We start from the raw sequence: 11057 nt of genomic DNA, 5'->3' as shown, positions 1-11057 counted from the left end.
AAGAGAACAATGGCACATAACAAATTTGGAGCCATGTTTAAACATTTAAAAAATTAAAAGTGTGAAGAATCATAACTTAATTTTACAGCGTCATTTATTTCAAATCAGAAAAGAAAACTCCACTGAAATAAGATCATTTAAATCGTCTATTTGCTGCAGCCCAGTTGTCAAAAGGGGAAAAAAAACCATTACTTGGTTATCTCTCCTCGACTTCCTTCTGATTTGCTGATCCTCCAAAATAAACATTGTTTTGCTGGTGGGCGGGGCTTCAGTGGCAGGGATATTCCCTCTCATTCACATTGTACACAGAGTGGACAAAAAATGAACCTTTATAATACAAACATCCTCCAGTGTAACAATATACATATATGATAGAACATAATGAACGACACAGGAAATCATTCCTGCCTGTTGCCATCTCTCTGTACAACTCCTCCATCTAACACGCTTTTTAAAATAATTTTGGAAAATTGTGGAAAAGTTCAAAAACCTGAGGTGAAAAAATGCACATGGACTGAGATAAAAAATCAATAAATAAAACAACTATTTCTGACGCTTATTTTTGAAAATCATTGTAAAGCTCAAGCATTCACCTGCTCATCAAGTCTAACCTTGGTAGCATCTGGTAACATTTACATTGAATGCATTTATTCATCCTTTTGTATGTAGATGCTTTTACTCAGTTGATCCTTAAATTTTGGGTCTTGTGCGTTTTCCATTTCTGCAGGAGATCAGTGAATTAGCCAAAGACCTGTATTCATTTATAAAATGTGTCTGCGCACTAGTTTTGCCTTTTTAATGAACTGAAGCTGGGATCAGAGTGTCAGTGGACACTAATCAGTGTTAAAGAGCTCTTTGTTTACCTTCAGGGACATGAGCTGGAGGCTTAAGATGATCCGCGACTCAATCAGCTCCACAAAGAGCAGAAAGTGAATTATTATGCAAAGCAGACTTCAGCTTGACCTTCATCCTCTGCTGTCAGGCGGACCCCTTCGGCTCGACTGGACTGATTTTAGACACTCAGTTCCTGAAAAACACACCTTATAAACCTCTTTATTAACATTATATTCTTTTACACTTTTATTTTTTTTTAATGCTTAAACGTCACTTACAATCAACTGTTCTCCCCTTTTTACTTTTGCATGCTGAAACACGCCCCATTTTTTTTCCCCTAGAGGCATCTGGGACTGTTTTAGTAACAGCCCGGCCCTGCTTTCACTCTTCCATTTCCTGCTTCCTCATCTGAACAAACCTCACGCTCTGCATACGTTACTTTATCTGATTCCATATGAACGACGCATTTCTAGGCATCGCTGAGCCGACAGCAGTCAGAGCTTCATTGAAATAAGTGGGGCAGCCGACAGACAGTGAGTACAGATGAACTTACAGAAGCACTGAATTGAAACTCCGGCTTCCTTGTCAGCGGCACGTCAAATTTAATCCCTCATTCATAACAAGTTCATACTTTGTACACTTATTTTCCACACAAAAATGTGTCACTTCAGCTCGTTGACTCAATTTAACACAAAACTATCAAGTTAACTTGTTCAGTGATCCAATAGCAGCTTTGTGTGCAATTATATATGTCAAAAGCCAAGCTGAGAAAAAACATATTCTGAAGATTTATTGCCACTTGCGTAACTTAATTCCTTGCATACACTAACACAAAAAAAGCCGTCACATAAGTAAAAGTGCCTGCTATGTGAAGATTCATAATTTTACAGGTACCTCTGCTCTCAGAGCTGCTTGCATGATTCAACCTTAATTTTGACATTTTGGAGAGCGTCGGTCAAAGGAAACCCGTTTTAAACCATATAGTTTTCAGAGTCCACAGTTATTGGTTGCTTTGTGAGATTAGTGTAATGTTTAGGAACTGTGGATCCTAGGGACAGCCTCTGCACTCCTGTCCCATTAGTCTGTGGTACAGTGTCATACCTTTTTAGATTGATTAAAAAGAAGAAGAAAAAAATTATAACAACGATCTGGAAAGGAAGTTTGTGAACAGAAGTTAACAACAGCGTTGGCCAAAAGAAGGAAACTTAAACAAAAATGCCGCACATCGTGCAGCGAGCATGTGTAGTTGCACATACTGCTGAAAGTGCTTTAAAGCATGAATTCTTGAATTCTTCAGCTGTTTAAGATTGTTTCAGTATCAAAGTGAAGCCACTGATAAACCAGTCCATCTACCTGTGCAGAGCTGAAATAACAGCTAGAGTTAAACTGGCAAACTTCTCTTTCAAAAAGTCAACAAGAGATATCTACGGATGTGCAGCACAGATCAAGTCTCATTCATTAAAAACACGCTATTCAGTGGGAAGTATTTTACTCTGAACATCTCTACTAATCATAGATGAATAATCATAATGTCTTCAATATTATTGTTAATGTATATTAGATATATTAATTTTTATATTAAAATAAATATATAAAAAGTTAGATTCCAGTTTGTTTATATAAATGGGGAGTTCTACTCACACACTAGTGTTAGTTATGGGGTTCCACAGGGTTCTGTGTCGGGACCAGTTGTATTTATAATATTCGTGCTTCCCTTATGCTATGCCCTATTAGAAGGCACAGCATGCAAAGCAGTCCATATACACAGGACTGTGCAATAGTTTCAGGCAGGTGAGAAAAACATGCTGTAAACAAAGGGTGCTTTCAAAAATGGAAGTGTTAATCATGTATTTTCATCGATCAACAAAATGCAGTGAATGGATAAAAGAGAAATGTAAAACAAACTCGATGATGTTGAGATGTTAAGATGTTGTCTGTGGGGGCCAAACCATCACTTCCAGTACTCCTTGTTCTTCTTTACACTGACGATAGTTCTTAATGACTTTGGCTGTGTGTGTTTGGGGTCGTTGTCCTGCTGCAGAATACATTTGGGGCCAATAAACAATCATTTATATTTCTGAAAGCTTTCTTTGTTTACAGCATTTCTTCACACCTGCCTAAACATGGACTTTCTACCAAGAAAAAGTTTGTCTTCATTTTATTTCTACTATCAATTACCAGTGTTATGACATCAGCGTTTCAGCCACATCTGCTGGGTGTTTATGTTTAAAAATTGCTTATAGATTTGGTTTTAGACGGTGCTGAACAATGACATGTACAGTTTTCTTCTTTTAATTTAAATCTACGTTTGCTAACAATATTTAGAAATTCTTTAGAGAATCTTGGCAGTGCTCAGCTGTGGCAAACACCTAACAGTGGCATCAGAATTCAAAATCCCCTATGACGAGTTCCCCAGTCTAGGCCAAAAAGTTTAGATTCCCCAAAAGATCAAGTTGAAGCATTTTTTCTGCACAGAACTTTTTAGATGATGATAGTTTATCTCATAAGTTTCAGATCCTTTTTGTTTCTGACTTGCAGGAAGAAAAAAAATATTAACCTCGGCCTTTTCAAAGACAAGCCTCGATTCACGCATCTTCTACAACTTCTAAAGACCTGAACTCTCGACTTTGCTCACCAAGGTTTCTTCAGGTGTTTTTTGGGGGGCGGCAGCAGAAACGTAAAAATGTGGAGCACATTGAGATTCAACACTTCGGCTGACATCAGTAAAAATCTCAGAACAAGTCTGGAGACTTTTGTGAGGCTCTATGGCCAACGCAAAGATGATCTTCAGCAAGCTTCTGAGCATTTCATGCATGCAGCAGCTCTAGTTGATAAAAAGCATGAGGATGACAAGATGGCCCAGGCTCTGTTAGGTGTGTTTGGAGGGGCTATTGGTATAGTCTTTGGGGGTGTTACTGGTGGTGTATGGGCTGCTTTGGGAGCAGTTAGTGCAGCAACTTATGCCAAGTTTTGTGGCAACGTTAGTGCAGCAAGTGCAACTGTGGGCTTTGTAGGCGGTGTCTTTGGGGGAGTGGTGGGAGGAGCATTTTCGGGGTTTATTGGTGGATCAGTTGGTGTTGCAGCTCTAGCAGTGGGTATAGAAGCTCATGGGATCGTGAGTGATTCATTATGGTTTACTGTTGGCTTCGCCACTGGTGGTGCAACTGGTAGCACATTTGGCGGGTCAATTGGTGCAGCAGGTGGTGCTGTTGGTGGTGGTTTTGGTGCTTTGCATGCTACAAAAGCTGCAGTTTATCTGGTCAGAAAAGCCATCGATTTTCCTTCTAAAACAAAAGTTCGAAAAGGAAATGGAAAGCTAACGAAAGAAGTAGTCACCATGCAGAAAACTGGAGCAGATTTCATTAAAAGCATCGAACCGCTGGTGGACGAGCTAAAAACGGTGCAAGAGATTTGTGACCAAATGGCCTCCTGTGATGCTGTGAAAGGCGTCGCTAATCAGACTGCAAAGACTCTGGCTGCAGTGAACGCAATGGAGAAAACGATGAACCACAGTCAGATGGAGGCAGATGAGTCAGAGTTTCTCCGCTGTGTTAAAGAAGCATCGAGCCAATGCAAGATAATCCCTGTGGAGCTGCAGATGATGAGAGAGGAAGTGGAGAAACTTCTGGTTTCACTGTAGAAACACTGTTGCTGTCGGTGAAACAGGAGCTGTTCTGTTGTCTTGATGGTTTCATCTGTTTTACGTAGCTGTTCATTTGTTATTTGTTTAGTTTCTGTTTTTAACTGCTCATTTTGTAGTTCTTATACGCTCTTCATACAGAATCAGCTGTGTTAATATATGTTGGCTGTCTCATCTTTATACAAAATACTGTTATACTAAATTCTAAATTCAGAATCTGCACGTTACACTGGCAAAAACATAAAAAAAAACCTCTAACAAAAAGCTTAAAGTGGAATGACAGAATGACAAAGTTAAAAGAAATTAAAAATAATTACAAAAATAAATTATCTGGATCTAAAGCAGTTATACAGTAAAGTGAATATTTAACATATTTAACATACAATTAAATAAAAAAGATTTATATATCTATATCTATATATATATATATATATATATATATATATATATATATATATCTATATCTATATATATATATATATATATATATATATATATATATATATATATATATATATATATATATATATATATATATATATATATATATATATATGAGATATAGATAGATATCTAGATAGATATAGATAGATATCTAGATAGATATAGATAGATAGATGTTCAGATTTCGCAGCGCCCCGCAGCCAAATCTTAATCTCCTGGCAGTCGTGTTGAAAGAGAAGTTTTTTGTTTTTACATTATAGCAGCAGTCAAACAGCATCTATAATACATGGGTAAACCTGTTTGTTTTTAGAACATGTAAGGATTTGTTAAGTTTGTTTAAGTGTATGAAGCTGTGTTTCAACTGGATTAAAAATGTCACTGGGGAGCTGCATTGATTTTATTTTTCTGTCTAGGATTTGACTGTAATGGTTGTAAATTTCCTCAATCCTGTTTCCACTTCAGCTTTATAAACTGAGCCACTGTGACCATAGTGCCACTGCCACTGAAACATTTTTATAGCCACATTAACCAATTCTTTCCCTATAAACTTTAACCACTTTAGAATCACCACCCTCCATGATCTCAATTCTTTAACTTCTTCATTTCTATTCAGTGCATGGGGATCTGCCAGGCCCAGGAGCCATCGCCAGTCCCCTTCGAGGCCTTCACCGAACCGCAGCTCAATTAATGTCAAAGCATCACCTTTACTTACTAAAATGCTGTCAAACCTAAAATGAGGATGTGGGCCCAGCTAGTAAATACCTATTTGTCACACTAAGGGTTTTCTGAATAATAGGCTGTGGGTTCAAATTCTGACCAGAGCATGTAACCAGTAAAGGTTTGTAAGTAGAGGTCTCCAGGCTAGGCCCCTGCCTAAAGCCTACCTATGAGTGAGAGATATAGAACTGAAGCTATGCGGGGATGGGCATCCAGGTACGCACCGGCTCACTCCTGGTGGGTGCTTGTCGGGACCTGGAACCTGGGGCTCGCTTGGGCCCCTTCGGGGGTGGGGTGCCCTCGACCTCTCAGCCTGGGGCTCGGTCACTCTGGCACAGATGGCTGCTGGCGGTGCTCACGGGCACTAGGTAGAAGTGAAGATGTAAATGCAGCATCACAGAAAATCCTTATGATCACTGAAACCGACCAGCTTATCGATTTCACAACAACAGTTATCTTTGGCTACAAAACGAACAGACGCAAGGAGCAGTACCAAGTTGAAGCAACAACTGTGAAATGTGCACAACCTCAGATTTCTTAGATTCATCAACACAGGCTGGGAACCACATCTCACATGGACACAAAATAACCATCACAGCACTTCTGAAAGAATTAGTCCATTGTACAGTTGCCATGGTTCTGGATCAGTTGACCCAGCATTTTGAGTTTACTGTGTTTTTGTGATTTATTTGTGTTGTAATGTTTCAGTTTTCTATTGTCGTTTTTATCCCTACAAAACTAACTTTATTTCTCATGGCACTGATCCAAAATTCCCCAGAAACATTCTTGAGTTATTCAGCTTCAAGCTATAAACAAATATTGGAAATTTGCAGGTTGCTCATCCAGCACATTCCAACAATGCCGTAGTAGATTGAGATCTGACGATTGTAAATGCCTTTGAGCACAATGAACTCATAGTCATGAAACCAGTTTTAGATGAAGTGAGCTTTGTGATAACTCATGTTATCCTGCTGGAAGTAGTCACCAGTATATGTGTACACTGAGTTATTAGGTAGGGGTGGACTAAGTGCTTGTACAGTAGTTGAAGAAGAGTGTCAGTATTTTTTAAAATAAAAGGAAGGTTGGACACTGGCCTATAATTACTTAACACAGCTGGGTGAGGGGATGGCTTTTTAAGTAATGGTTTAATTACTGCCACCTTGCCATTAATAGCAAAAGTTTGGTTGTATTTTAGATCAAAGCAATAACTAATGGAAGGATTTCCTTAAGCACTCTGTGGTCTAATAAACAGATGGTTTAGAGGAAGGACCTGTTGAAGTTAACTTAAGGAGTTGCTGTACATAATAATATATAACATACAGCAACATCTGAGACAGATGTGAATAACCTTTTTCTCTAACCATTTTATTTTAATCATTGGTTGTGCTGAAAAGAAACCTGATGAATATTAAGATAACCCAGCTTTACAGAGTCCTATAATGTAGAGCAACAGGCACTTTGAAGCTCTTTAAAGGCTTAATGAAGCCCTTCAAAATTAGTAAGATGCTATTTCCTCACCAACCTATGAATCATGTGTTTTAAGGTGTGTTTTTGTGAGTTATACCAGGCACAGCACAGCAGCCACAGTATCCAGGGTCAAACCGATTGAAGAGATGACACTTGTCAACCCAATCACAACAAAGTGTGTAACTTGATGGGATGTTACACTTTGCCTCTCCATTGGGTGAAATGAACACACATTGATATATTTTTATATTATATATATTTAAAGTTAAGAACTCGTTAGTGACCAAGGAAGGTATGAAGTCTCTAATTCAGGCTCCTTGTACCCCAGTGTTAGTAATGACTCTAAACATTTTTAAACATGATGATTTTCACGTTTGCTTGAAATAAAATATCTCCCTCTGCTGGTACAGCAGCTTAGGACAACTTGCAACTCCAGCATGTGTGTCCATTTATTGTCAACCTCTGAGGGAGTAGAGTCGAGGTAGTTGTGCTGTACTGTACAAGCTCATGGCGTTGAAGATGAAGAAATATATCCTTAAACTTGGAGCACTTTTAGAAAGACATCTACTGTAATGAAATGTATTGAATGTATGAAATGTAAGCATACAAAAGTTTGAGTTTTAGGATAGACACAAATAAAACAGACAAAAACCCCAGAACAGTATAAAATGTTTTATTTGTTGAAATGCAGAAGCAAAGTAGAAGCTTGCTGTTTTTGTACTTACACAGTAATAAAAATAAATTAAATATATTATAAATCTTTCCCATAATTTTTGAGACCTACTGCAGACACGGAAAGAGTGATGGGACGCTGCGATTAAAATTCTGTTTAAACTAAAACTAATAAAAAAATATCAAAATGATCCACGAGTCTATCAGCTTTTTGCCTTTGAAGATGAATTTTCTGGTGAGGCTCTGATGTCTTAGCGGCAGTAATGAAGCGCTCGTGTTACCTCTCAGCTGAGTGGCTCGTTCTTCCATGTAATTGTCTTGATTACCTCGGATGGCATCCAGTGTCATTAGTGCTGAGTACAGCTAATAATTCGCCCTCTTTAACATTTAATCACTCAAATCACAGAACATTTCTACAGTCAGTTTGAAGTTTATCCAGAGAGGCGCCCTAATGCAGCAGAAATGTGCGTGTGTGTGCGTGTGTGTGTGTGTGTGTGCATTAGCTTATGTTTTTGTCTCTTTAGGGATCTTCGTGCATGCATTTCCACCCCTGCATTCGTCCACATGCTTGAGAGTGATAAGACTGTCACCATAGTGAGTCAAATGCGTTGTGCTTGTAAAGCCACGATGATGAACCCAGTCCACGTTGTTGTGTTTCAGAGGGAGATGTCTGAGGATACCTGCAGCTGTTGCCCTGGTTTCCACTTGGCGCTGCGTCGGCCGACGTCCCCCCGTCTGTACGGCTGATTTCTCAGATCTGACGAAAGAGAACAAACACGAATAATCCACGTGAGACAAGAAGCTTCAGAACAGCCCGCTGACATATGTCAAAGGCAAACTAAGGGCCTGTTGGGCTTTATTTACTGAGCCATAAAATACATATTTCTACTCATCAAATTGGCCATAAAAAAACAACAACACAAAAACAAACAGGAAAATGCGAAGACGTCTGGTATGAAAGAGTCACTGCCAAGCCATCCTGGCTCTTATAAAATCTTAATTAGAATCTGTGTCAGACATGGATAGAGTGTGGGACAATGAGCCCCTCAGCATAAGCTTTTAAAAGACCCACAGAAGGCACCAGCGTGTTCTTTTGCATTTCACTTTTTGTCTCTCAGTTGTTTTTCATGTCTTTGTGGTATTTTGCACATCTTTGTGGGTGTGTGAGGCTGCTTTGTGGTAATCTTTGTTGTGTTTTGCTGCTTTAAAAAAAAAAAAAAAACACCTTTTAAACCTTTGTGTCTTTCTCACCTTCGTCTCTTCACAGGTGTGATGTGATGTACGATCAATCTTAAAAGGAATCTATTACGCTGATTTCCAACTTCGTGTTTTTGTTGTTGGACGTTACAGGAGTAACTTTACAGCATTCACAGCTCAAAATAATCATTGTAGAGAATTATATGAATGTACTGTGATCAGCTCATCTAAAGATATACTTCAGCCCCTCCATCATTTAAGCTTTCTCTTTTCTGATTGGCTACACAGAATGTTTTTGTGGGTACTGCATAGAAAAAACTGTAATTGTAATTTAAGTGTTCAGAGTAGGCTGTGCTTGTGATGACTGATACATACACTGACCAACATGAACCTTCCAACACTTTTTAAACGACTGGTAGAAGTATACTTTTGGACAGCATAGCGTAGTACAGAGATGTCGTACGTCCTGCACCACAGATTGAAATAAAAAGGGAAGAGCTTTGACAGTTTTTGGGTGAGTAAATTAGTTTAAAAATCACTGTTATCAGTCTAAGAATTAGCGTATATCTCCATTACCGTTGTTTGTTCAATTTAAATTCAGCCTCTAAGTCATTAAATGATGTTATTTAACAAGCCTGTGAAATTCTTGAGATAAAGTCTTTTGTGCTGCGGGCCTGCATCAGCAGGATTAACTACAACTCAACAAACTCCACACAGCTGGACGTTGTGTGGCTCTGAAACCAGGACCCATTAACAAATGAGGCAACAGTGCTAAATGTCCTTTACTTTAGTTCCCTTTAATATATTGAATATATCTTTATTATCCAAGCACTCTAACAGTACTTTTATGACTGGAAACAAGGAAAACATAATAGATCTCCTTTAACCTTCAAATCCAAGACAAGCATATTCTACAGCATATTCTTGTGTTTTAGTTTGAGCTGCTCTCCTTCTCTTTGAAAGCCATTTAAAGTGTGTCAGAAAACCTCTGGAGAGAACTCAGTCACGAGGCATAAATCCAATAAACAGCACCCAAAATATTCCTTCAAGGGCAGACTGTCTGGGATACAGTTACATTGGGAAGGCAGAGCAGGACAATTTCTATGCAGTTTTAGTGCCATATAATGTGTTTCTAATATTTTGTGTTTATTGTTGTTATTCACTGTTGAGTTTGTCTCATGTCCATGACTGGAGCAGAAATAGAAGCTGGGCTCAAAGGATTATAAGTGACCTCTACACTCTGTATCCACCATCTCTTCCTGGTTATAAATACAATGACAGTGTCATGATCAGCAGGAGCGGATTTGAAAACATCACCTCTTCACTGAAGACAGAGTCGCAGAAGAGACGAGAGGAGCGTTTGGCAGAGCGAGCCGTGAAGGGCACGGATTTAAGAGCTGAAGACAGAAGAGAAAAAAAAAACAACAGGGACAGGAAGAGAGGAGGGACAAACAAGGGCACAGGAGAGGGATGTAAGCCTTAGTGAAAGTTTGTTGAACTAAGGAAATTTAAAAAAAGAGCACTGCTGGAGAGGAAATAGGATAAAATGTTAATGAGATTAACAGCTGCTTAGATAAGAAAGTAAAAACACTGAGGACGATTAGTGTGAAAAAAGTGTGTGACAGCAGAAGGTACAGAAAAATAAAAATGAATGGACTAGAGCGTCCATCAAAACTAGAGCTGGAAATCAGGAGATAGTTAGCTTAGCTTAGTCAGCGCTCAGTGACGAGTTCTTGCTGTTGGGAAAAATCTGTACTCTCCAATCGGTTGGGGAGTGGTTGCTGGAACACAACATAAACAAGTGCAGAGAAACAGTTTGTGGCTTATGTTGATTTAGCTGCTGCCTTTCAAAGTTTGTAGACAAAACAAACAAAAAACAAAACAAATTAAAAAATCTAGTTCTAATCTATGAAAAAGTGATCAGTTTAGTTGTTAGCTAGTTAATTAGCAAGCATTAGTGTGTAAGTGTTGCTATGTTAGCAGCTAAACTTCACTTGATACAATGTTTGAACTTTAATTACGTAGCTGTCACTGTGTAGCTTTAGCACCACACGAACCTGTAACTGCATAGCTGCATCTTTCTGTT

At 38.7% G+C, this 11057-nt stretch overlaps 2 protein-coding genes across 4 annotated transcripts in view; one reads left to right on the top strand and one right to left on the bottom strand.

Annotated features, from left to right (window-relative positions):
- Positions 1-1046: 1046 nt before the first annotated feature.
- On the top strand, positions 1047-4889 carry LOC309712369 (uncharacterized protein). 2 transcript variants are annotated; one of them, XM_082543095.1, is made up of 3 exons: positions 1047-1367; positions 2935-2979; positions 3373-4889. In XM_082543095.1, the coding sequence occupies exon 3, from the start codon at positions 3518-3520 to the stop codon at positions 4472-4474; it is 957 nt and encodes a 318-aa protein (XP_082399221.1). In that variant the 5' UTR covers positions 1047-1367; positions 2935-2979; positions 3373-3517; the 3' UTR covers positions 4475-4889. The 2 variants fall into 2 exon arrangements, with proteins under 2 accessions (XP_082399221.1, XP_082399220.1); XM_082543094.1 differs by lacking the exon at positions 2935-2979.
- A 2870-nt stretch (positions 4890-7759) lies between these two features.
- fmnl1b (formin-like 1b) overlaps positions 7760-11057 on the bottom strand; it is a 37198-nt gene continuing 33900 nt past the window's right edge. Inside the window, exons 26-27 of one of the 2 annotated variants that reach the window (XM_082542933.1) lie at positions 10289-10368; positions 8445-8531 (exon numbers count right to left, since the gene is read on the bottom strand). In XM_082542933.1, the coding sequence (XP_082399059.1) occupies positions 8526-8531; positions 10289-10368 (86 nt within the window). In that variant the 3' untranslated portion in view covers positions 8445-8525. Of the gene's footprint in view, positions 8532-10288; positions 10369-11057 lie in introns of both variants that reach the window. The other variant, XM_082542932.1, reaches the window with a different exon arrangement.

The sequence above is a fragment of the Aulonocara stuartgranti genome (genome assembly GCF_965226115.1).
Source record: "Aulonocara stuartgranti genome assembly, chromosome: 8".
NCBI classification, from domain to species: Eukaryota; Metazoa; Chordata; class Actinopteri; order Cichliformes; family Cichlidae; genus Aulonocara; species Aulonocara stuartgranti.
This window is presented reverse-complemented; position numbering and strand designations above follow the sequence as displayed.

Coding starts and splice junctions, on each gene's coding strand:
- LOC309712369 (XM_082543094.1), top strand. CDS start 3,518: ATGTGGAGCACATTGAGATTCAACACTTCGGCTGACATCAGTAAAAAT.